This window comes from Coffea arabica, chromosome 6e, assembly GCF_036785885.1.
Source record: "Coffea arabica cultivar ET-39 chromosome 6e, Coffea Arabica ET-39 HiFi, whole genome shotgun sequence".
Lineage (NCBI taxonomy): Eukaryota > Viridiplantae > Streptophyta > Magnoliopsida > Gentianales > Rubiaceae > Coffea > Coffea arabica.
Window position 1 is genome coordinate 51,400,081 of NC_092321.1, and position 25,250 is coordinate 51,425,330.

The window sequence follows — 25,250 nt, forward strand, 5'->3', positions numbered from 1 at the left end:
GGGAAGGTGATCGCGAAGGGGCCTAAAGTGGGCAGACTATTTCCTTTGCAATTTTCAGTTCCAAGTAGTTTGTCTTTGGCTTCTATGGTTGTTGACAATAAAGTTGAAGTATGGCATCAACGATTGGGTCATCCAAATAATGTCATTTTATCTCATTTAATAAAGCATGATTTTCTGGGGAGCAAGGATCAGTGTTTTAATCATAAATTGTCTTTTGATTGTTCTACTTGTAGACTAGGGAAAAGTAAAATATTACCTTTTCCTAGTCATGGTGGTCATGCTAATACAAGTTTTGAGATCATTCATAGTGATGTTTGGGGTATTACTCCTGTTGTTTCACATGCACAATATAAATATTTTGTGACATTCATTGATGACTATAGTCGTTTCACATGGGTATATTTTTTGCGTACTAAAGCTGAAGTATTTGCTGTTTTTAAGAAATTTGTAGCTTATGTAGAAACACAATTTTCTACTTGCATTAAAGTTTTACGCTCTGACAATGGCGGGGAATATATGTCACATGCCTTTCAAGCATTTTTGCAACAGAGAGGTATTTTATCTCAACGATCATGTCCTTATACCCCTCAACAGAATGGGGTGGCTGAACGTAAGCATCGCCATTTGTTGGATATGGTACGAACCTTACTCTTGCAGTCTTCGGTTCCATCTAAATTTTGGGTGGAAGCTTTATCCACTGCAGTTTATTTAATCAATCGTCTACCTTCTCAACAATTGAATTTTGATTCTCCTTATTATCGTCTTTTTGGTGTACATCCTGATTATGGCAATCTACACACATTCGGATGTGTTTGCTTTGTTCACTTACCTCCTCATGAGCGTCACAAACTTACAGCTCAATCTGTAAAATGTGCTTTCATGGGTTATAGTACAACTCATAAAGGATTTTTGTGTTATGATGCTATTGCTAATCATCTACACATTTCTAGAAATGTGATTTTCTTTGAAAATGAGCACTACTTTCCATACCATGGTTCCTCGTCTGAAGGTGTTGTTCTTCCTAACTTTGATGATATTGCTCCACCAGTTGATCGATTTAAACCTGGGATTGTTTATCAGAGACGACAGGCTTCTTCATCACAACCTCTTCTTGACACTAATCCAGTCCTTGCTCCAACCACTCTTCGAAGGTCCCTACGTCTTAGTAGTCCGCCTGATCGGTATGGTTTTTCTGCCACTATAACTGACACTACAGTTCCTACATCCTATTTACAGGCAGCTAAACAAGCATGTTGGGTGAAAGCTATGAATGAGGAACTTCAAGCTCTTCAGGAGAATCATACTTGGGATCTTGTTCCTTGTCCCGATGGTGTTAAACCCATTGGTTGTAAATGGGTGTTTTCTGTTAAATTGAGATCTGATGGCTCACTTGAAAGGTATAAGGCACGATTAGTAGCTCTTGGTAATCGGCAAAAGTATGGAGTACATTATGAGGAGACCTTTGCTCCTGTGGCAAAGATGACAACAGTTAGACTTGTTCTAGCTATTGCTGCTTCTACAGGCTGGTCATTGCGACAGATGGATGTAAAGAATGCCTTTTTACATGGCGATCTTCAAGAAGATATTTATATGACTCCACCATCAGGGTTATTTTTTACATCTTCTTCTGATGTTTGTAAGCTAAAACGTTCACTCTATGGCTTAAAACAAGCTCCACGGGCTTGGTTTGATAAGTTCCGTTCTACCCTTATTAGCTTCTCATTTGTTCAGAGCCAGTATGACTTCTCTTTGTTTCTTCGCAAGACTGATAAGGGATTGGTTTTACTTCTGGTTTATGTTGATGATATTGTTATCACAGGAAATGACTCTGCATTAATCTCTCAACTTCAAGAGCATCTTCAACGTTCTTTTCATATGAAAGATTTAGGTCCTCTACAATAGTTTTTGGGCCTAGAAGTGCACTCTACCTCAGCTGGTATTTTCTTACATCAACATAAATACATCCAGGAATTAATTGCTTTGGCAGGTCTTCAAGATGGTCGGTCTGTTGATACTCCCTTGGAAGTAAATGTTAAATATCGCCGTGATGAGGGTGATTTTCTCTCAGATCCCTCTCTCTATCGGCAATTGGTGGGAAGTCTTAACTATTTAACTATTACTCGGCCTGATATTTCATTTGCTGTTCAACAAGTTAGTCAATTTATGCAGACGCCTAGGCATCTCCATCTAGCTGCTGTTCGTCGCATTATTCGCTATTTACTAGGCACTTCCTCTCGTGGTCTTTTCTTCTCCAAAAATTCTCCTATTCATTTGGTAGCCTATAGCGACGCTGACTGGGCAGGGTGTTCAGATACTAGACGATCAATTACTGGTTGGTGCATGTTTCTTGGAAATTCTCTTATTTCTTGGAAAAGCAAAAAACAAGATAGGGTGTCTAAATCCTCTACTGAGTCAGAGTATCGTGCTATGTCCTCTGGATGTTCTGAGATCATTTGGCTTCGAGGCCTCTTAGGTGAGCTTGGGTTTCCCCAACTTGCACCTACTCCCCTTCATGCCGATAATACTAGCGCTATTCACATTGCTGCTAATCCTGTATTCCATGAGCGTACAAAACATATTGAAGTTGATTGTCACTCTATCCGTGAAGCATATGATGATCATGTTATTTCTCTTCCTCATATTACCACTGATCTCCAAACTACTGATATATTTACTAAAGCTCTCTCCCGTCATAGACACAATTTTCTGGTTGACAAATTGATGCTTTTTGATCCACCAGCATCAATTTGAGGGGGGATATCAAGGGCAGTAGTTGATTATGGGATCTGGTCTACTAAATGCAAAAGTCAAGAACAGCTGCTTATGGAAGTCATGGGCAGCAACTGATTATGAGATCTGATCTGCTAGCAAAAGACAAGAACAGCTGCTTATGGGATCTAGTCTACAAAATGCACTAATCAAGGAGAGCTGATTATGGTCTACTATATTAGATGTATATTAGCATATATGTAATTAATACATTAGGGAGGTAGATATTCTGACAGAGGAGAGAAGGTACAGAGTTTTTCTATTTAAATGGAAAAGATGCACAAAAGAGGCATTCGGTCTTTGATCTAGAAAACTTGTCACATTGCATGTAATTGTTGTGTCTGAGGTGTATCTTTTGCTTTGCCATATAATTTTCTCGACTATCAACTCTCTATGCATTGGTGTTGGACCACTTTTGAAAAACATAAATGCCTTTTTCGTTTTAATGTTTTGGAATGGCTAAATCCTTGAAATTAATGCCAAAATATAGCCCAGCGTGATTGCAAAGCAAAAATTTTTAACCTACTTACTAGCTCTGAATTTACTTTTTGTCCTAGCTCCCTGACTTTCCAGTTAGAGATTTTCTTTACCCTTATCGTTTCTTATTACATTCTTTTGCCTAATTGGGTTTTGAAGGTATTATACTGGATATCCAAAGGATCTTGGGCCATCAAGGGTTATTCATTTTACTTCAGAGCGGGAGTTTGTCCAGCTTCTTCATCAAGGTTACCCTGTGGTTGTTGCATTTACCATCAAGTAATTTTGCATTTTGTTCTCTTTTCCTTGACTGTTTGTCTTGCTCATGAACCTATATACTCAAGTCATGCATTTCTAATTTATGCAGATGTAACCTTACAAAGCATCTTGACAAAGTTCTTGAGGAAGCAGCAGTCAAATTCTATCCTCATGTAAAATTTTTGCGTGTAAGTCACTTCTAGATGCTTTATTTTGTACTCGTCGTCTTCCTAATTGGGATGTTTGGTTAGACGTGACACATGTTTTTTGGGTGCTTGATAGAAATATAAGCTGTATAATGTGATGAATCGAAAATGTGATGCCACTCCTTATTGCCCAATTAAACATTTAGAAGGGGAACAATAGGTCCACAAACAATTCTTCATGTTTCTCAAGAGCAAAATTTTTGTTTTCCAGAAGTAGCAGTCCATAGAAGTTGTTAGTTTCCGCATTTCACTTTCCTCAATGCTGGAATATAGCTGAAGCCACCTTCTTTTCATGCATATGAAGGTTATTGTACATTTATTACTTCAGTTTTCATACGAGAATGCTTCACCACAGGTGTATATATTAGTGTGCCTACACCTGGATGCTTACATGGTTTATAACTATCTTAGTGCTAATAGCTGCATAACTGAAATAAATTTTGCCAATGTACATCGCTGATCATTGAATTTACATTTAGGAAGAATTCCCTGTAATGAGAATATTCGGCCATCTCACTAATTTGGTTCTGTGCTGGAAATATCTTTGCCATAACAGGTTGAGTGCCCAAAGTATCCTGGTTTTTGTATATCTCGCCAGAAGACGGAATATCCATTTATTGAGATATTTCATAGTCCTGAACAAGTAAGTGTAACCTGAAAACCATATCTTTTTGTGGTTTGCTTTACATGTACATTCATTGACAATTATTATTATATTCTTTATAATGTCATGCCAAATTTTTTGAATGTCTGATGGAGCAATTTGTCTTTCTAGTTTTGTAGAATGTTTTTGTGGAATTGATAATGTGCCCATACTCCTCTAATCCCACATCCTATTAAAGTTCTTTCATGTGTTATTAGCTAAATGTTTATCAACAAGTGCTTAAGTGAGATGTAATAGAGAATGACTTCTGGCTGAAAGTAGTAATGAGAACATTGCAAGTCTGGTTGATGGATAAGTGAGAAATGCAATTCATTTGTCAGTGTACATGAAATGAAATCGGTTGAAACTTGAAAGTGCAAAACACTTGCCATAAAATTCATCAAGTAATGCTTTCCTGGCTAATTCAAGCAAAGATGAAGGGTTAAAATTCTTTTTAACTGTGTAGTGTATTTTGAGCTAGTTATCATGATAAGATTGATAAAATTTTAAGGTTTTAGTCTATACTTAGCTCAAGTTGCCGACACTTTGACTGTAGCAAAGTTATAATAAACTGTGGTATGTAACCTCATTGTTTGAGTAGAAGTGAGTATATGAATATCTTTGTACCTGATTGCCTGGATTTTTTAATGCAAAGAAGAATCTTCAACAAAGCTATCTGTTTTGAGTGTCCCTATGCATATGATTTTAGGGTTCCAATGAAACTTTAGCTATATTTGGAAACCCAGCTTGTTTTTTTGTGTCAATACCTCCACAATGACAAATAATTTGATGCTGAGTTAAACATGTGATGATGAATACTTGTACTCTTACAAAAAGCAAGATTATCTAGTTGACGTTAATGGGAATTTTTGAAATCTTACAAAAATCAGTAGTATCTGTTTGATTTAATTTTTTTTTGAATTACCATAAACATACCTAAAAATGGTAATGACAAATCTGATCATTGTTTACCTCTTGAAATTATTGGGTCCGTATGGATTAGATTTTTTTTAGGAGCCATGCTATAGCATTGTATCTCAAAAACTTTACTGTACAATTATATGATAGGGTGTTTTAAGAATTTAAAATTTTTTGGGGATGTTTTTATAATTTCAAAACATCTTCTTCCTCCCTACCTCAGCCTCCCGGCCACCCTTCACCCCCTCTCTGCCAGCTCCCTCCACCGCCACCCCCACCCCCACCCCTCACCAACATCGCAAAGGACCGCCACTTCCTCCCTCCACCCTCTGTCCTCCTATTTCCCCCTCCCTACCCTCTTCCAAAAACTAGGAATCCATACAGAGCCATTATTTTGCTTAAGTAGTTAATCATTCCAGTAGAAAATTCAGCTGTATTGGGAAGCCCAGTTTTGCTTCCTATATATGCATTCATGGCAACAAAGAGTTTGATGTTAATCAAACATGGACTCTGATATTAATGAGAACTTTCACAAAAAAATAAGATTATCTGTTGATACTAATGGGAGTACTTGGTCTATTACAAAAATCAAGAGTATCTGTTCCGTTGCCACCTTGAAATTTTTTGAACTTTTTCAATACTGAAAATATACCTAAGAATGTTAATCTAAAAATCATTTCTTTTTTTTTCCCTTCAAATTATTTATTTGTTATCAAGGAATAGAGGGTAGCGTAAATATTTGGTCTCCTGTCCTCATATATCCACCTACCAGCAAAAATTCCAGAAAATGGGTTCAAGTGTGTGATCAATTTGGGGTCAACTTTCCTGGTCTGCTCTGGAAGTGTAATAACCTTAAATCTTGTTTATTATATGTGGAATAATTTCATTTTGGGTGTATTATCGAGGATATGCCAGCTATTTGGTATTTGAGGCATTTTCCTTTCCTTGTCTCTTTCTTACTTGTGGATTTAAGTAGTCAGATTCTTCCTTTCTTCAAGAGAAGGTAGTTTCATGATGCTTTCTTTTTCCCATTTGTTTTAAGCAAGAACTTTTGGTAGTATTGTGGACCCGAGCAGGGTAGGATGCTTATTCCTATTTTGTAAGTCCAAGTCAATTAATCTAAGATTTGGGCTATGTGCAGCTGACAATTACGTGCCTCATTAAGCTCTATCTTTGTCTTTTGAACCAGGCAATTAATCATGGAAGGGTTGCTGATCCAAATATTACAAAATACTCTGTGCAAGTTTTACCTGTAAGTTTTGAGTCTTTATGGACTTGCGGCAGTCTTTCGTGCTATGTTCTCTTATCCTTTCTCTAAGATCTCATGTCTTTTCTTCTTTTTATTTTTTCATATAGTGGCTTCTAGAAAGAAGCTTTACTTGATGATAGCTTAAATTGCATTAGTGTCACCCAGGATCTGTACTGTTGTTTGTTATCATACTGGCTCAAGGTGGTTCACTATTTTACAAGTTGCCCATAATTTTCTTGTGCACTTTAAATACTGTAGTTTGGATGTCTTATATCTGTCTCACTGGATGACCAACTTTGTGATGAACACTATTCTGTGCTCAGTATGTCCTGATCTAAACCAAGTTCTTATACGTGGTACAGAAGATTTTCCTTTATGGTAGTTGCGAATAACTAAATAATTACAGTTCTGTTCTTTTACTAGTGAGTTTCAAAGCTTACCTAAGAAAACAGAAAACCTAGAAAATCTCTTAATGAGTGATTCTAGCCACTTGTCTCATGTATACGCATCATGTAACATATGTTGCTTATTATATGTGTGGGCACCTAAAAGCCTGCACAAGTTTACATGAACATATAAGGGCGTAGGTAGGCTCTGGGTCTGGGTCTATATTGTACAAAACCAGATCCTTCGCAGCCCATAATTCTCTTACAAGGTCTGGTTCTTGGTAAGGTCTGTGTTTGAGAATTTGAACTAAGAGTTATGAAACTATGATGGAACTGGATTGGGTCGGCACAAAACCCTCCCCATTGACATGCTAGTGAATGTAGTTCTTCTTGGTAAACAATTTTTCTCAATAAAGCTATACATATCTAAGTTGTTTGGATGTCACATATGCGAGGTAGCCTTTTGAGAATTCAAGTACGTAAGTTCTGATAGTTTGTTACTCTTTAAGCGTATTTGAAGACCATAGGCATGTTTTGTGTAAGCATCAGGGCTGTGCCAGGAACTTTCTTTTATTTTTTTTTTATGGTAGTAATGGTTAAAGAGTCTTAAAAACATTTATGTAAGCAAGAGCTGTAAAAGTATTGGTCTTCAAGAGCTGCTAGAGAGCTTTTTATCCAAACTAGTGATGCGTCATCAGTTAATTGATGCAAATTTTACTTGCTATTTGGTTATTACATGAAAATACACAGTATTAAGCAAAGTTTTCCGAGCCTTGTGGAAAAGTAAGAATCTCCAAGAGCATAGCTGGTCCATATACAAGCTAGTGAGTTTGGAAATTCGCCATTCTTTGATTCTTCTCCTTCTCCTACTGATGCTTGCTACTGTAGAATTGCTGAAACTATCTTGTCAAAGATGAAGAAAATTGAAAATCAAGGTACTCAGCAGTGGTCAATTCACAAAATGTGATGTTTTTTGGGTCTGTTTCACAATCATATTTCATTATGTAAGAGGATTCTTCGTAAAAAAAATTGGGGTTTGCGTATCACTTGATAGTGTTTTGTTGTTTTTCTCTGTAGAATGTAGTGAGAAGGACAAACTTAATGCCTCTGAAGCTACATATGCTAGTTTTATATGGGCTTTGCCCATCAATTAGATCTTTTTCACCAGATTGAAAATTGATGAAGAGTGAAGCAGTGACAAGCATCTTTACCTTTTATTGTGGCATCTGAAATTGGATCAACTGGGAGCTGCAGGATATATGCCTTCTCATGATGCTGTCAAAATCTTCCACTATAATTAACCTTTAGTTGATACTCAACGATTACAAGTCCCTAAGTTGGCCTAGTTGTTAGCAACAACATTTTGGAGGTGTTATGTTTCTGACGTCTGTTGTGAAGGGATTTAGGCAAGAAGAACACAAATAGATATGCTCTGGAATCTGGATGGAGAACTTGAGGTGATGATGTGTGTTTACGCTCTAGTATGCAGCTCATGTCTAATGAACTATACTTACTGGGCTTCATTGTTTCCCATGAAAAGAGCACATACTAAGATACTTGTCTAAAGCTCGCATTGTCATAACTAAAATGGGGCATCTAGATGGCTTTTTAAGTCTTTTGGAAGTGAAGGACCTGATGCATTCTTATTAGTATTTAAACAGATTTTTTAACTGCTTAAATTGTACTTTCATTCATGAGCCAAGTAAGTTGAATTTTCTTATTCTGTTGAGTTGGAAAATTTTCATAACAAATACAACTGAAGTATAATGAGTACTAGTTTTATATGGAATATCATAGTCTTCAGGTTATGATAGAGCTGGTTATGTCTGTTGATCAACCTTATAGACATCATCAGTGTAAAAGAGATCATTGTCTAGAGCTTAACACATAATCACATGTTAAATGCTATTGGATATGTGGTGAAGACCAAAGCCTTGCCCATGTAAACATTTGTTTACAGTGATACCGTATATGCCATTAGCCAAATGTCTATGTTATAATCCTCATTCTATAGAATTCAATTTCTTTCCAGTATGTTTTACCATCTGAAACTCAATCTTGATTGCTGTTTGTAACAGATTGGATTTTTCACCTTCTGAATCTTTTTATGTACTTTTATCATCCTTAGCCTTTTGTATCTTGAATGTGGAACTCATCACTTTCTTTCAATCTGAATAGGTGTTAAACTGTAAATCCCTGTTTTCTACCTTAAGTTAGCCTTATCTTAAGTTTGATAGTCGTTAGTGTAAAGCTCTCTCTCTATCTCTCGTTCTCTCGTGACGATTTGTTGTTTGATCGAGTCTTTGTTTGCATTCGCAGTTCAACTATGATGTCAGCACCTATGGTTTCAGAGAATTTTTCAAGCGCCATAGCATACATCATTCTGGTCCTAGGTGAAACTTTACTGAGTTCAGCTTTTTCCAAGCGCCATGGCATACAGCATTCTGGTCCTAGGTGAAACTTTACTGGTTCAGCTTTATGTATATACTCCAACTGCAGTAGGATATGGCTTCTGAACTTGGAACTCTTCTGGCGTTTAATTTTTCTGGGGAAGAATTTGGAGTGTACTTGATTTGCTTAGAATATATAACTCCTGAATTTGGCTTTCAGATGGTTGAAGTACTTGACAAACTTGTTGCATCAATCCAGTACGTAAAGCACTGCTTCTTTGTTCCTCAATGTTTTAGTTGCAAAACCAGGAAGAACAAGAGCACGAGGTGCTCTTCCTTCAGGTAGGATTTCATGTTTTAGCTGCTGGAAATTTTGAATCTTTCATGCGTTTTGAGAATTTAATCTTTGCTTTTGGTTTGTTCCATACTAGTCAAGGTAAAATACTATAAGCATGCATTACTGTACCAGTGCGCTTTGCCATTGGAGCTCATCTTTTACCTGATTTGGTATGTGGATCAACCAAAAGCAAAATATATAATATTGAATTAAGTGAATTGGCAGTTCGAAATTTTTAGTACCAAAAGCATGCTCTAAAAATTGCATGACATTGGAGTGAAATAGCAAATAATTTGTATCTATTGTAAAGAAACGCAAGGAGGATGTAAAATGATAAAGTTGCATTGCCCACTTCTTGCGAAACTATTCACTTCTGTTTGTTCGTTTATTCGCTAGTCACTACTATTATTAGTTACAATTGATGTTTTTCTCGACTCTTCTATTCATATTGGAGCCTCCATTTTTTATAAGCAAAACATGTTCCCAGTTTTAGCTCAATGATATCTTCAAACTGCAAGGTCATTGAGCAAATTGTGGGACAAGTCATAAGTTGCTCAATGACCAATCAAAACTTGCTCGACAATCAAAACCAGCGGTCAAAATTCATTCCTAAAATGAGTTAGAAAAGAAATAATCTTATCAAACTTCCGTAAGATATAGATAATCACCAGGAATCATTTGGGCCCTGAGGTGTTAACTCTTCAGAGAAAATATCAACTATCAAATTTTTTTGTTTTTTTGTATATCCTCTAAAACATCGATGGCAATAGCATTAGCAAGGAATGATACGCTCGATCGTGCATTTTATCAAACACATGATAGGCACCATATTTTTTTCACTTTGGTCATGCTTCTGTGAACTTGTAAAGAAACGTCCTAACACAAAATTATAAAACATAGACACAACAATTCGTAGAACCATTTGAACACAAACTTATGTTACTAGATTCCACCAAAAGAAGCAAATACCTTTTTTGGGCAAAAGATATCTTATTTTATCAATTACAAAAATCCAAACATCAAAACTATATTCCTACAGCTTTTTATGCTTATGAACAAGTTACCGTATTCACCTTCCAACAACTATCTTCATCAGTTAATTCCTTTCGCTTTCAAATATATGCATGATGTAGGAGGAGTAGGTGGATTCTACTTCTTTGAAATCGGGAGAATGGGAAGAACAAAAAAAATTCTTTTGGCACCATACGAAATGTGTCTCCAAGTCTAAAAAGTTTTAAATGGGATGAACGAGAAGTTTTCAACATTTTTGGAAGCTAGGAAGCAAAGAAAACAGAAATTAGAAATACTAGATGAGATTTGAGGTGTTTTTTCACCTTTACACAAACCATTAATTATGACTTGGCATAAGTTTTGACAACTAGACTCAATAGTTATCTAGTTGGCAAATTTTAATTGATCATTGGCAAATTTTAATCCAAAAGTTGCTCGATGACCACCATAAAACTTGCCGCTCAGGAGTACCTTTGTTTGTAGAAGTTCAAGTAGCATTCTGAGTTTGTGATTTCACAACACTCATCAAGGGATGGAAACCAGTTTTTTGACAGTGCTAAGTAGGATTCCAAGATCACGGGTACCTCTAGGTCCGGGTCAGGTTTTGGACAATTAGCGATAAATCTCAAAGTTATATTTGAAAACATAAGAACGCGCAAAGTTGCTGGTAAGGTTGTGCTCCAGATGATGACTCCCATGTTCAAGTCAGAGACAAGTTAAGTTATGGCAGAACTTACTTTGCCATCTCTCAAGTAAAATAGTAAAAGTGGGGAAGGTGGCTCGATTGGGTGGTAAGATGGGAGGAATTGTAAATAGGAGATTTTGGAGTTAAGAATTCCTACTTATCCAAAAAAAAAAAAAAACAAAGGAGTGGTAAAAAATCTTTTGCCAATTAAATGCCTTTTGGATAATGACACGTTACCCCCCTCAAAGTGGGGGGTTAATGATATTTTGCCCCCTTAATCAGAAGAATAAGAACTTTACTCAACTAGGAATATTTTGTTTAATATTTTATTAGAGATAAAGATAGCATGGCTAGGATTTCATTTACAAAAACAGCAAAATGACCAAATTATATTTGTTGCCAAGTCTACCTTTTTTGTCGTTGATAACTAACAGTTATCTATTTCCCATTTATAAACAAATAGAGGCTTTTCTTTTAGAACAAAGGATCAATAATATCATAAGTAAACAAAAAGAAGCAAAAAAAAAAAAAGATTAAATGCAAGAAGTAGAATAATTAAGGGTGTTCAGAAGTCGGATACCTAACTCGGGGAGAAAAATTTGTTTAGATAAATATATGAGAGATAATGGTTATGTGATCATCATTAATGTCAACGATGAACAAATAACAAAGTTATATATTTTTAGTTTTTTAAAATTATTTATTATTAAAATTTATTTCGTTAAACATAGATGCTGGGGTGGGGTACTTGTAGCTACCCGAACTCTATACTGGGTACCCGAACATGCAGGGACTTTATGGTCGTGGGATGATTATGATTCGATTTTTGTTGAACTGTTAGAACTAGGTCAAAAATTCACAATTTTTCTTTACAGGTTGGCTAGCTAATCCATGAACAGTTCTAAATGCTCTAATTCTTTGATTTACTTACCATATTGCTGACCCTTTGTTCTAAGAAAGTCTCTATTCTTTTATAAATGAGAATCGTTAGTTATCGATGGCAAAAAGGATAAACTTGTCAACAACAAATATAGTTCGATCATTTTGCTTTTTTTTTTTAAAAAAAAAAAAATTTTTAAATGGAACCCTTGCCATTCATCTTTATCTATTATAAAATACTAAACAGGAATGTTCTTAATTAGGTAAAGTGCTTATTCTTCTGATTGAGGGGGGGAAAATGTCATTACCCATACTTCAAGGGGGACAAAGTGTCATTATCCCTAATCCTCTATGTAAAGACATCATCTAATAGCTATCTTATATCGAGACAGATGGCAATGTCAACTGAGTTCGCAATCTTGGAGTGGTCCTTAAATCACATGTAATTGCTACAGATGAATTACATGTAATTTAAACAAATTTTATTTTCTATCATAGCATATGGCAATATTAACCAAATATACATATATGCTTGGAGTGAAAATGGAGACAGTACGAAGACAATGGGGGCAATTGTCCACACTGATCCCACAAAAATTGAAAATTTACATGTATAATCTTGTAAGTTTCTGATGCCTTTCGAAATTGCAAGGATCGTATCAGTTGACCTCATCGAAAAGATTGCCAAGCCCAATATTCATCAAAGATGCCTGTTATCATCAAGTAATATGGGTAAAGGGTGCCCTGCATGTTTCATAAAGATGCCATCAGCAAGCATAAAGAATCTAAAAGCAGAGCATCTTCGTAGAATCATGAAAGAAACTATTCAACAATATATGGAGATAGCTTCTGTAGTCTTATTTGAGCATTAGTTGTTGGAGAATATGAGGATTACAAGTGTGTAGAACTTGCTTCAGAGCTATTACAAGAATAATTTCAAGAACTCAACTAAACTAATTTTGGAAAATTCAAGAGAGTTTCAAGAAGATGTAAAAGAAAAATTAAGATTAAGCTGTACAGAAAATCCTCTTAAATTTTGGGATAAAAATCAAGATTATGCTGAAATAAAATTCAAAGATGAAAATAAAATAATTAGAGTTAAACCCATGAGGTATAATCCTACTGATCAAGATGAATTCAAAAAACAAATTAAAGAATTATTACAAATTCCTTTAATAAGAGAAAGTAATTCTCCCCATTCTTTATCTGCAGTTATGATAAGAAACCATGTTGAAATAGTGAGAAATAAGCCTAGAATGGTTGTTAATTACAAACAATTAAATAATGAAACCATATTCGATGGATACTTTTTACCACATAAAGAAACCCTCATATATATGAGTAGAAGAAAGAAAATATATTCTAAATTTGATTGTACAGTGGATTTTGGCAAATAAAAATGCATCCTGATAGTATTAAATACACAGCATTTAGTGCTCCTCAAGGACAATATGAATGGTTAGTTATGCTGTTTGGATTAAAAAATGCCCCTCAAATATGTCAAAGAAAAATGGATAAAATCTTCAAAGATTATCCTTTCTTATATGTATATGTTGATGATATATTAATAGCTTCAAATTTAATAGAAGAACATTTAGAATATTTAAATATATTCTCTAATTTATGTTTAAAACATGGAATCGGATTATCGAAAATGAAAGCGAAAATATGATAAAAAGAAATTGAATTTTTAGGATTAGAAATAAATGGTGAAGGAATAAAAATGCAACCGCATATTTTAGAAAAAATACAAGCATTTCTTGATAAATTAGAAGATAAAAAATAATTGCAAAGATTTTTAGGAACATTAAATTATGCATCTGATTTTATCTGCAACTTAGCGGATAAAAGAAAAGAATTACAAAAATTACTGAAGAAAAATAATAAATATGAATTTTCTGAAAATCATATGGCTCTAGTAAAGAAAATAAAAAGAGCAATGTAAAAATTATCCATTTTAAACCTTACCATCTGATGAAGATAATCCTATATTGAAAACTGATGCTTCTGAAGAAGTTTGGAGTGCAATTTGTAAAACAGAAAGTAATTTATTATGTAGATGTGCATCTGGAATGTTTTCAGATGCCGAAAAGAGATATCACATCAATGAAAAAGAATTACTCGCAGTAATAAGAGGATGTCATAAATTTTATTACTTTTTATTACCAAAAAAATTTAAGTTGTGAACGGATAATTCTCAAGTAAGAGCATTTATTAAAAATAATATTAACCTCTGCCTCAAAATAAAAGATTAATTAGATGGCAAATGGCATTATCTGAATTTATGATTGAAATTGAACTAATAAAATCTGATAAGAATTGCCTTGCATATTTTCTCACTAGAGATGGAAGGCCAAATGCATAAGCAAACTATTCTCTTGGATAAAGTCTCAGAAATATCTGAGGAAATTGCTCAATTGCAGACGTCATTCAATGACGTAATGGATATTGTGAATTGTCAAGATATAAATAAAGAAGTTTCTAAACTTCTTATCAAGCATGCCAAAAAAGGCCAGAATACAGTCAGCCTTTATGAAAATATATCCTTCAGAAATTACTAATATAGAATTAGATAAGGAATTCAATTCAAACATAAGTCAAAAACCCCTATTAGATAAACCAATATGGGTATCCTTTGAGATGTCTGTTTTCGGTTAAAATCCGATCTCAAGGACATTTCATCATTGAGAGAATTGGATCCAGATCTCTCAGTCTATTGACAATCTTCTTGTCCTGGTGAAGGGGGAAGATATTCTATTTCAACCATTTTGAATAGGTCATATATAATCCAGAAATGGGTAGAAGTTATTCAGGGAAATGGTGAAGCTAGGTGAATGTGCTTACTGCTTGTGGTAGGTCTGCCAGATTGAAAGAAGGAAAATCAGTTCATGGAACTCTAATTAGAGAATCTGGCAATTTTAGTTTGATTGTTAATATGCCCTTAATTGATATGTATAATAGATGTGGAAGTATAATAGATGTGGAAGGGTGGACAATACTCGATTAGTTTTTGATAGGATGCCAATGAAGAGTTTAGTTTTCTGGAATGCTGTGATTTTAGGGCATAGTATTCATGGAATTCCGAAAGATGGGCTCAACCTATATGATCAGATGACAAGTGAAAATAGTAAATTAGAAGATGGGAAAACTCGCATGACTAATAAATGGATTAATACCAATTACTAAGATGGTAAACCATTATATTCTTTTAAAATATATTTAATACCAATTACTTGAGCTTTGAATGCCTCCAATCAAGATTCAGGTTGCCAAGCACATAATCAATGGACCATTATTAGCTACATAGATGAATTTTGGAGGGAGTGCTTTTTTTTTTTAAATCACTAGCCATTAATATTAAAAAAAATTGGTAACTTAACAAGTGTGATTTGGTTAAAATCTAACTCGAACAGTTTCAAATATTTGAAGGATTGCATACACAAGTTCATGAACTGAGTTTAAACAAAAGTTTTCGACAAGTTAAGAAAATCAGTCAAATAAAAGTTATGAAATTGGAGATAAGGATGATGAAGACGAAAACGAAAACGAAAACGAAGCATGGCTTACATAGTTCTTTGGTTTAGAAATTGAACATGTTGTTTTATTTGGATTGATATTTGTCAAAGATTGAACATGAACTTGTTGCGCTATTTGTGAAGGATTAAACATGTATGAAATTTCTATTTTGTAAATTTGATTTGTAGGAATATATATATGTGACATCATCCAGTTCAACCTTCTATCGACCCCAGTCAAAACCATTGATCCTTGACCCTTAAGTTTGGCCGAGTTGATTCCCGTCAGAGTCTGAAAAACATAGCATATGCATCCCACAAAAGAGATTGTGTTACTCTACCATTGGAAAAAAAAAATGCCAGCAGATTGTTACCACTAACTCTGCATAATTTATGTAGATTATTGGTAGTCGTCCACTACTAACCAAGGTTTTCAAACCCGGACCGGACCGAACCGACTCGACCGATCGAACCGTGAATCGGCCATGTGTCCGGTCCGGTTCATAGATTGTGTTGACTTGGTTAAAGAACCGGTCAAACCCATGGTTGTCAAAATCGCGATCCGGATCATAGGATCGTATGATCCTATGATCCAAATTAGCAAAATCGATTCGGATCGTGCATAGAATCGAAAATTGCTTTAATATGCATAGGATCATTAGAATCGTTCGTGGGATCGTACGATCGTACGATCCCATTGCGATCCTACGAATTTTTGAGAATTTTATAAATGTGGGGCTAAATTTTGAAACTAAATGGAAACATTTTGAATAGGTTTATAACTTATCAAAGAATTAGATCCTTTAATTATAATTTTGCAACAATTTTTGTCTAAAAAACAAAAGGTACAACAAAAAAAGGATTCAGGAACAAATGAATACAGCAAATAGAGACAAAGTCACAAAGGACGAAGAGAGAGAAAGCTTCTTTGGTGCTTCCCAATCTCCATTCCAAACCTTTTCCCATCTAGATTTCAATAAAATTTCACAAAATTTTGCCAATCTCCAATCTCTAATTCTCTATTGTCTTTGTATCCTTGTCAAAGCTTAAGGAATTTTCGGCAAAAGAAGTCGCTCAACGCAAACAACCGCGATTACCCATGACCCATAATTTGATTGTTTCTTTTAATTATACCTATCAGCTATATATGTGTACTAAATGCTTTTACTATCAACCGTTAAGATGAGTTGTATTCTTACTTCTAATTAGACAATTTGCCCGAACCTTTTCTCTTCATTTTGGAATTCCGTTACTTTATTTCTTGTCAAACTATAGGTAAAAAATACTATATGTTTATAAATAATTTACTTATTTGATTTTTTTAAGTTGTACAAAACTGTATATGAACTTTAAATTAATTAATTTAGTTAATTTGGGAGTTTTTGGTGGGATCTTACGATCCGATTCTGTGAAATTAAAATCGATCCTACGTAGGATCCCGATTTTACAATCCTTGGTTAAACTCGTAAAAAATCGTTCAAACCGTTAAACTCGGATCGAACCGTGAACCGTGGTTTTTTTAATTTTTTCAGAAAATTGACTGAATTTTGAGTCTTTGACCGAAAAGGACTAAACGTCTAAACCGAACGTCATCGAATTTCTAAACCTCGGCTAATCTTCAGTCTACTCTTCATAGTTCACTCCACTACTCCAGTCTTCGGCTCTTCGCCTCCTCGCCGTCTTCAGTCTTCCTGCTTGGTTGCTGCCGCTGCTTTCGCCGACTGCTCGGCTTCCTCCTTTTGCCGACTGCTTGGCTTCTCAGTCAACTACTCCAGGCTTTGGCGTCTTCGGTCTTCCTGCTTGGTTGCTCTTGTGGACTTGCCGATTTGCCGTCGGTGCTCAGCACGAAGTTCTATCTTAACAAGTAAACTTGATCCCTTCGGCCCTCTGTTTATATGTATCATCAATTTCTTTTTCGGCCCTCTGTATATATGTCTCATCAATTTCTTTCTTTTTTTAATTTTGTTAGTATATTTCTGATCTTGCTGTACTTATATTTTTGGGTTTTTTGAAATTTTTAAATACTACCCAAAAAATAAGTTGCCAGATTATCTTGACGGGAAAATGTTGGAATTTATGGAGGAAAATAGCGGTGAAATTTTTATTAGTTGGGTAGTTTTGTTCTCTGTTTCAGTTTACTAGAATAATCTCGAGACTAGCTATTCAGTTTTGTTCTCTGTTCTCTGTTTCAGTTTCTTTGTTCTCTGGAGCCTGGAGTACAAAGGTTATGTCATTGGATCATTGGATGATTGCACGCATGATTACTTATTTGTTGACCATGATCAGGGTTTATCTTGCTTGATCATGAGGATGTGACAAACTTTATTCAAATAAGAAGTCGATCTTGATGGGGCCTAGTAAGGTTGCTGATTTAGTGATCGTGTTGAGCTAAGTTAATCATCTAAAGCAAATGATTAGGTACAGAACATTCTACAAAAATAAGACTTGATACCACCACAGATTCATCTAGCCATAAATTACTTAGGCACTGTATCGTGGATATGATTAATGTGCATGAACCCCATTTAATTGGCTGCCATCTACTGCTGATAATATGCTAAGACCTGGGAATTTCCTTCGTATACACGTCTGTATGAGAGAAATCAGTGGGATATCTTACATCTTGTCATGTAATGGTGGAATCTTAAACTCCAAACTTTGTATAATTTCCCTGAAATTACCGCTCAACTTTCCCCCCACCTCCTTCCTCTATCTCCACGACTATTAAGGTGCTGGAAAGCAACGTTTTGAGATTCTTGATTCATGCAAGTTATCTTTGTTCTTTTTCTGACTCTTATATTTTGTTTTCCCTCGTTTATCTGATCTTTAATATTGCCTCATGGCAGATGTTTTAGTAGCACAATCTAAGGGGACTTTTAAAAAAATGGTGGATTATGTAGTATACGCAATGAATTAAGGGGACTCTTATCAACGAATTAAGGATGTGAATTTGAGCTGAGTAACCTTTTATATAGTCTCGTTCATTTTTTTTTGATATGCAGATGGTTAGTTGATTTTGTAGTATGTTTTACAATTTCTAGTTTCCCTCTAGTGATCATGGACTGGTTTTTGCACTATGAATTGGTTGACGGTATTAATATGAATTTTATACTTTTATCACTTGCCAGTGATTCATATAATGGTCTTGGATGGTGGTGACGACTTGTCAAGGTGGCTTTTTTTAAAGCTTTGTTGTCCTAGAATGACGAAGAAGTAAAAGCCTCAGAAATTGAACTTGTTTGGACCTTTTGAGTGTTTTCTAGACTTATATTTTTTTGTTAATTCTAATATTTAGACAATTGGACATGTAAGTTGGATAACTATAATATTGCTCTTATGTTAATTATGGTATAACATTTATATTTTATTCTATGCACAGGTATGTATGTATGAGTGTGTGTGTGTATATATATATAGTTATTTATTTATTGAACCACGGTTGAACCGGTCCGACCGGTTGAACCTCGACCCTTCCACTTCACCGGTTCAATTAACGGTCCGGGTTTTAAAACATTGCTACTAACAGTATATTCTTGATCAGAATACCATGATGTAAAGCAATTAATATCTTATTATCTTAAGAGTAGTGTAGTATAGTATGTTAAACATGGATGGATTGTAAGTCAATGTAGCCGACCCTAGATTGTCTTAGTTCCCAAAGTTGGTCCCCAAAGTCATTTATTGCACAGTGTAGACGACATGCTTCGTTTTTAATTCTTTGCAAAATAGGTTTAATTTTTAAGTTGTTGCAAAACAGGCTTTGGTGGGTTAAAGTAGAAGACCTGTCGGGTAGACGGGCCGGATCCGGATGGGGTATCATATGACGGGTCTGGGTCCGGAATGATGAATTCTGACCCAGATCCGACCTGTTGATTAGCCTAAACATAGGTATAAAGTGTATTTTAATAAAAAAGTTTAATTAAATGTGTAATTAGGTTGAAAAGATCCACAGGGGATGAAATTATATTTAAAAAATGTAAAACTGTAAAGAGATTAAGTTACTTGTTGAAAAAGATAATAAAGTCAAAATACAGGGATTTAGTTGCAAAATAGATATCATTGTCAAACCCTATAATCCTCATCCCTCATTCAGGTCCGGCCACCCCATTCACAGAATCAAAACAGTGCACCTCTTCTCCTATTAACTAACAAAGCCACTCTTCCTCTTCCTCTTCTTCTTAGATGCCATCGTTACAAAATCTCCTCCTCTGCCATTGAAAGAGAATCAATAGCCTGTACTTATTAAGCGAAAATAAGAAAATTCAAGACAGCACAGAATTTCTAGGAGACTGCTGCGACTGATAAGAAAAGCATGGCCACAGCGACGATGACGATTTTCACGTAGACGTCAGCTTCGCTGAAGCTTCTCGAGCGCTCTGAGGTAAGCAACACAGTTTTCTTTATCAGTAGTTCTGCAAATTTGTAAATGCATAGCGATTATTCATGAAACAGAATTCTACTTCAATAAGCTAAGGTTTTTTTCTTTTTTTCCTTGTTTGTTCTTTGAATTTTGAGTGCTGTTAATTGAAATGCAGAAGATTAATTGTCTTCATTGACTGAAAAAATTAAGAAAAAGGCTAATTCTAATTGATTAACTTCGCAAATTGAGCTACTAATGAGAATAATTTTGAGCCAATTCAAGATGGAAAAATTAGTACCTTGTTTGGATTTGTAATTAATTTGCTTGCCTAAATGTTTGTGGGTACAAAATTTCTTAGTGAATGTATTATCTCGCTAATTTTGGTAATTGTATGTTATAATTGTGGAGCAAAATGTTGTGGAAAAAGGCTGCTTGTAATTGAATGACTTAAGAAATGAAAAATAAAAACCTTTGCAGCTGCTAATAAAAGTAATTTTGAGTCAATTCAAGGTGGAAAAATTAGAACCTTGTTTGGATATTTAATTAGTGTTTTGCTTTAGATGTTTCATGATTGCAAAGAAATACTTTAGGTACGACATTTGCTAATGAATGTAGTATCTCACTAATTGTGGTAATTTAGGGCTCATTTTACTTATAAATGATAAAATTTTCACTAAATAGATTCCATGATTCCTTGCTTTATTTTGTTATAGGTATTTGAGGAATGAAATCAAGTCTACACTGTTTTATGCGAAATGAAAAACGTTACGAGATTAAAGAAGTCTAGAAAGAAAAGACAAACAAAATGTTAGCAATAGGGTAGAAGTGCTTCGTAGGATATGCTTTTGAAACAAATTGCTTCGAAGCTTTTGCATAGATGTTCTCTTTTTTAGTTAGTCATTCAGGATTGAAGTCAAGATTTTTTTTGGTTTTTTTGCCTCTTTAATGCTCATTGTTGAATATCTAATGAAAAGAATGAAAGCATGTTTTTGTTTTAGAAGTTTTGAAAATCTGAGAAGCTGTTTCAAAAGGCATCTCGCTGTTGCCTCTTTGGATTTGCCTTTTCTGGGTAAACAGAAGCTAAAGGCTGTTGAGAACATGTTGAAACTGCTTACAGCTTGGAAAAAAAAGGTATAATTATTTTAAGTAGTTCAAAACAAGCTTTGCCTAGATGTGAAGCTTAGTGATCAAAGTCAAGTTCAGGCTAGTGTATCTATTAGTTGTCCACAAGAAAATAAAACTATATTCCACTCTAAAATTATAATTTGGTAGCCAATCTTATAAACACAAATTACTGAAAATAGGAAAATCCAAATCTCAAAACATAACATTGGGGGGAGGGTTGGGTTGGGTAGTAAGGTGGAAGGGGTTGTAAGTAGCAGGTCCCTGGGTTCAACACCTCCCACTTAAGATTGGAAAACAATCCTGTAACATTGCAAGGTTGACTCCAGGGAAAAAAGATTTTACTAATAAAAAACTGCTAATGTACCACTATGAGAATTAAATAGATAAAATTTCACTCAGGCACAACTTCACCAACAACTCAAACACACCAAACACCTCAAGAGAAAAGCTGCATAAATTTCAAAAACTGGACAGAGGTCTCTATGGTCTCCTCTTTATTCAAGCAATGATAAACCAAAGTGCAGCATTTCAATAGATTAACAATATCTGTTTTGTGACAGCAATTAAAAGTTTATGGCAAGTATACTTACTCAAAAGGTGAAAATAATTTATTAACACATGAGAATACTCCAAAATTTTGATTGCTGAATTAGTTATAGTCAATATTCACAAAGTACATTACATAATGGACCACCCTCACACTATCACACCCCCATTTTTTAATAAATGAGAATAAAATGGTATTTCAGATTTTTGGTTTATTCAATGAAAAAGAGAAAAAGGATACAGGGTGAAGAATAAGAAACGGAAGACAAAGTAAAATTAATACTCCCTCCATCCCATTAAAAATGTCATACTTTCCATTTTGATTTGTCCCAAAATGCTTGTCACTTGCCAAAAATGGTTGTGAACTTTATGAATAATTTCCAATGCTTACCCCTATCTCACATGACCAAAAGGTAAGTGTTATTAGGCTCAGAAAGTCTTCTATCAAGACTTGCAACTTTGTTGTTAAGTTGATTGATATGCACGCACCAACGATTTTGAAATGATTGCCTTCCGTGTCTTCTCGCTCTAAATCCAACTAGAATAAGTCATATGTCAGCCAAAAAAATGTGGGCCCGCTGTCATGTTTTGTCAATCCATTGTCCACCTTTCGTGTTCAAACGAAGGGCAAAATGGAAAATGTGGATGAATTCTTTAAAAGTCGGACACTGTTGATAATAAGTTGGAGTCCCGAAAAGTGACACTTTTCGGGACGGAGGGAGTAATCGAGAAGTTTAAGGGTTTTTTTTTTGTCATTCTGGAACTTTAGTTTTATAAAAAAAGAAAGGTAAAAAAATAAACAGAAATATATAAAAGAAATAAGAAAAAATCCCTTGAACAAGAAATAGAAGTATGACAGCTTGTAGACTAGAAGAATGTGTACTAGAACAGTTGCAACATTCTACAATGATGAACATGAGTAAATAAACAAAAGCAAGCAATACAAGCTACACAATTCCATGTACCACATTGCACTCACATTAGTTCTAGAAGAGAACCAAGACTAACGAAGCTAATTAAACTAATGCGGTTCGAAAAATGGCAAATTAATTCTCAGTTGCAATTCAATTAAATTACATTTCACTTTTTCAACTTACGGATTTAATTAAAACTTCGAAGAAATATACTCCAGAGGATTAATGAGAAAGCATCTAAACCTCAGCATGGGACCAAAGTAGGAAACAAGAAAAATCCAAGGGACTAAGTTGCAAGTTTAGATAGTTCTTTTCTATTCTCACAGCTAAAGAGCAGTTGTTCATTCCGTGCGTAGATCATATTGTAGAACCCATTGCTCCAACTTATTATCAACGGTGTCCGACTTTTGAAGAATTCATCCACGTTTTCCATTTTGCCCTTCGTTTGAACACGAAAGGTGGACAATGGATTGACAAAACATGACAGCGGGGCCCACATATTTTTTGGCTGGCATATGACTTATTCTAGTTGGATTTAGAGCGAGAAGACACGGAAGGCAATCATTTCAAAATCGTTGGTGCGTGCATATCAATCAACTTAACAACAAAGTTGCAAGTCTTGATAGAAGACTTTCTGAGCCTAATAACACTTACCTTTTGGTCATGTGAGATAGGGGTAAGCATTGGAAATTATTCATAAAGTTCACAACTATTTTTGGCAAGTGACAAGCATTTTGGGACAAATCAAAATAGAAAGTATGACATTTTTAATGGGATGGAGGGAGTATTAATTTTACTTTGTCTTCCGTTTCTTATTCTTCACCCTATATCGTTTTTCTCTTTTTCATTGAATAAACCAAAAATCTGAAATACCATTTTATTCTCATTTATTAAAAAATGGGGGTGTGAGGGTGGTCCATTATGTAATGTACTTTGTGAATATTGACTATAACTAATTCAGCAGTCAAAATTTTGGACTATTCTAATGTGTTAATAAATGATTTTCACCTTTTGAGTAAGTATACTTGCCATAAACTTTTAATTGCTGTCACAAAAGAGATATTGTTAATCTATTCAAATGCTGCACTTTGGTTTATCATTGCTTGAATAAAGAGGAGACCATAGAGACCTCTGTCCAGTTTTTGAAATTTATGCAACTTTATCTTGAGGTGTTTGGTGTGTTTGAGTTGTTGGTGAAGTTTTGCCTAAGTGAAATTTTATCTATTTAATTCACATAGTGGTACATTAGCAGTTTTTTATTGGTAAAATCTTTTTTCCCTGGAGTCAATCTTGCAATGTTACAGGATTTTTTCCCAATCTTAAGTGGGAGGTGTTGAACCCAGGACCTGCTACTTACAACCCCTTCCATCGTACTACCCAATCCAATCCTCCCCCCAATGTTATGTCTTGAGATTTGGATTTTCCTATTTTTGGTAATTTGTGTGTATAAGATTGGCTACCAAATTATAATTTTAGAGTGGAATATAGTTTTTTTTCCTTGTGGACAACTAATAGATACACTAGCCTGAACTTGACTTTGATCACTAAGCTTCACCGTTTGCGCATGCAACAAGTGGAGTATTTTGATACATGAGCTATTTGTTGGGTGTGAGGGTAAATTGATCAGTTGCAGAGGTGAATTATGGTTCTTGTGGGGTGGAAAGCATTGTTTTGAGAGGTGCTTTTGTAATGCTAGTTTTTGGGTCACAAAGTTCTCTGCATGATATAAGCTAAATTCTACCCTCTCGTGTCATGCAAGTGGGCATGCATACATCTAGGAAAACTATTACTTCGAGTTTTTATTCTTAAACTAGGATTCTTGGGCTATCTTTTCTTCTTTATTCATATTTTCACTTAAAGTTTTGGTTTACCAACTGCTTTAGTTTGATTAGACTTGATCAAGAGGATGCAAGTCTTATGTTGATTTAAATATCTTGCGCTCTTCAAATAGATGAATCTGACCATTTTTTGTTCTGCCATTTTTTTAAAACTATAATAGTATTAGCAGAAAGGCTGAGAAAAGGCAAAACTCAAGCTACATTGTTTTATTGCCTTTGCAATGGAGGAGCCTTCCTTTTTCGACAAAATGATGCTTAATCTCCGTGCAACTTGCAGGTGTGTAGTGTATTTTTTGACTGCGTTGATTTGTACACTTCTACTTTTAGTATGGCAAACTAATTGTAGTGGAACGGTAAGAATGAATTTTCATATTGCAAGAGTTGGTATCATATTCATTTTTTTTTCCTGCTATGTTACTTCATATTGGTTTCAATTATTGTTAGGAAGATTTTCCTGATTCAACATGCATTTATTGGAGAAATAGTCACTTTGGAAACGCGACCATCCTTCATAGCAGTTGGACTTAGGTCCATTGAAAGTAATTGTTGTGTCTGAGGTGTATCTTTTGCTTTGCCATATAATTTTCATGACTATCAACTCTCTATGCATTGGTGTTGGACCACCTTTGAAAAACATAAATGCCTTTTTTGTTTTAATTTTTTGGAATGGCTAAATCCTTGAAATTAATGCCAAACTATAGCCCAGTGTGATTGCAAAGCCAAAATTTTTAACCTATTTACTTC

General features: G+C 34.8%; 1 protein-coding gene across 7 annotated transcripts in view; it reads left to right on the plus strand.

The window, feature by feature from the left end:
- LOC113693877 (uncharacterized) overlaps positions 1 to 25,250 on the plus strand; it is a 37,104-nt gene that overhangs the window by 5,395 nt on the left and 6,459 nt on the right. For 2 of the 7 annotated variants that reach the window (XR_011817143.1, XM_072055799.1), the window contains exons 1-2: positions 18,148 to 20,104; positions 24,668 to 24,783. Coding sequence is in view for 5 of the 7 variants with exons in the window: in XM_072055799.1 (XP_071911900.1) it covers positions 24,728 to 24,783 (56 nt within the window). In the remaining 2 variants the exon portion in view is untranslated. The other 5 variants (XM_027212634.2, XR_011817144.1, XM_027212633.2 and 2 more) reach the window with 5 other exon arrangements.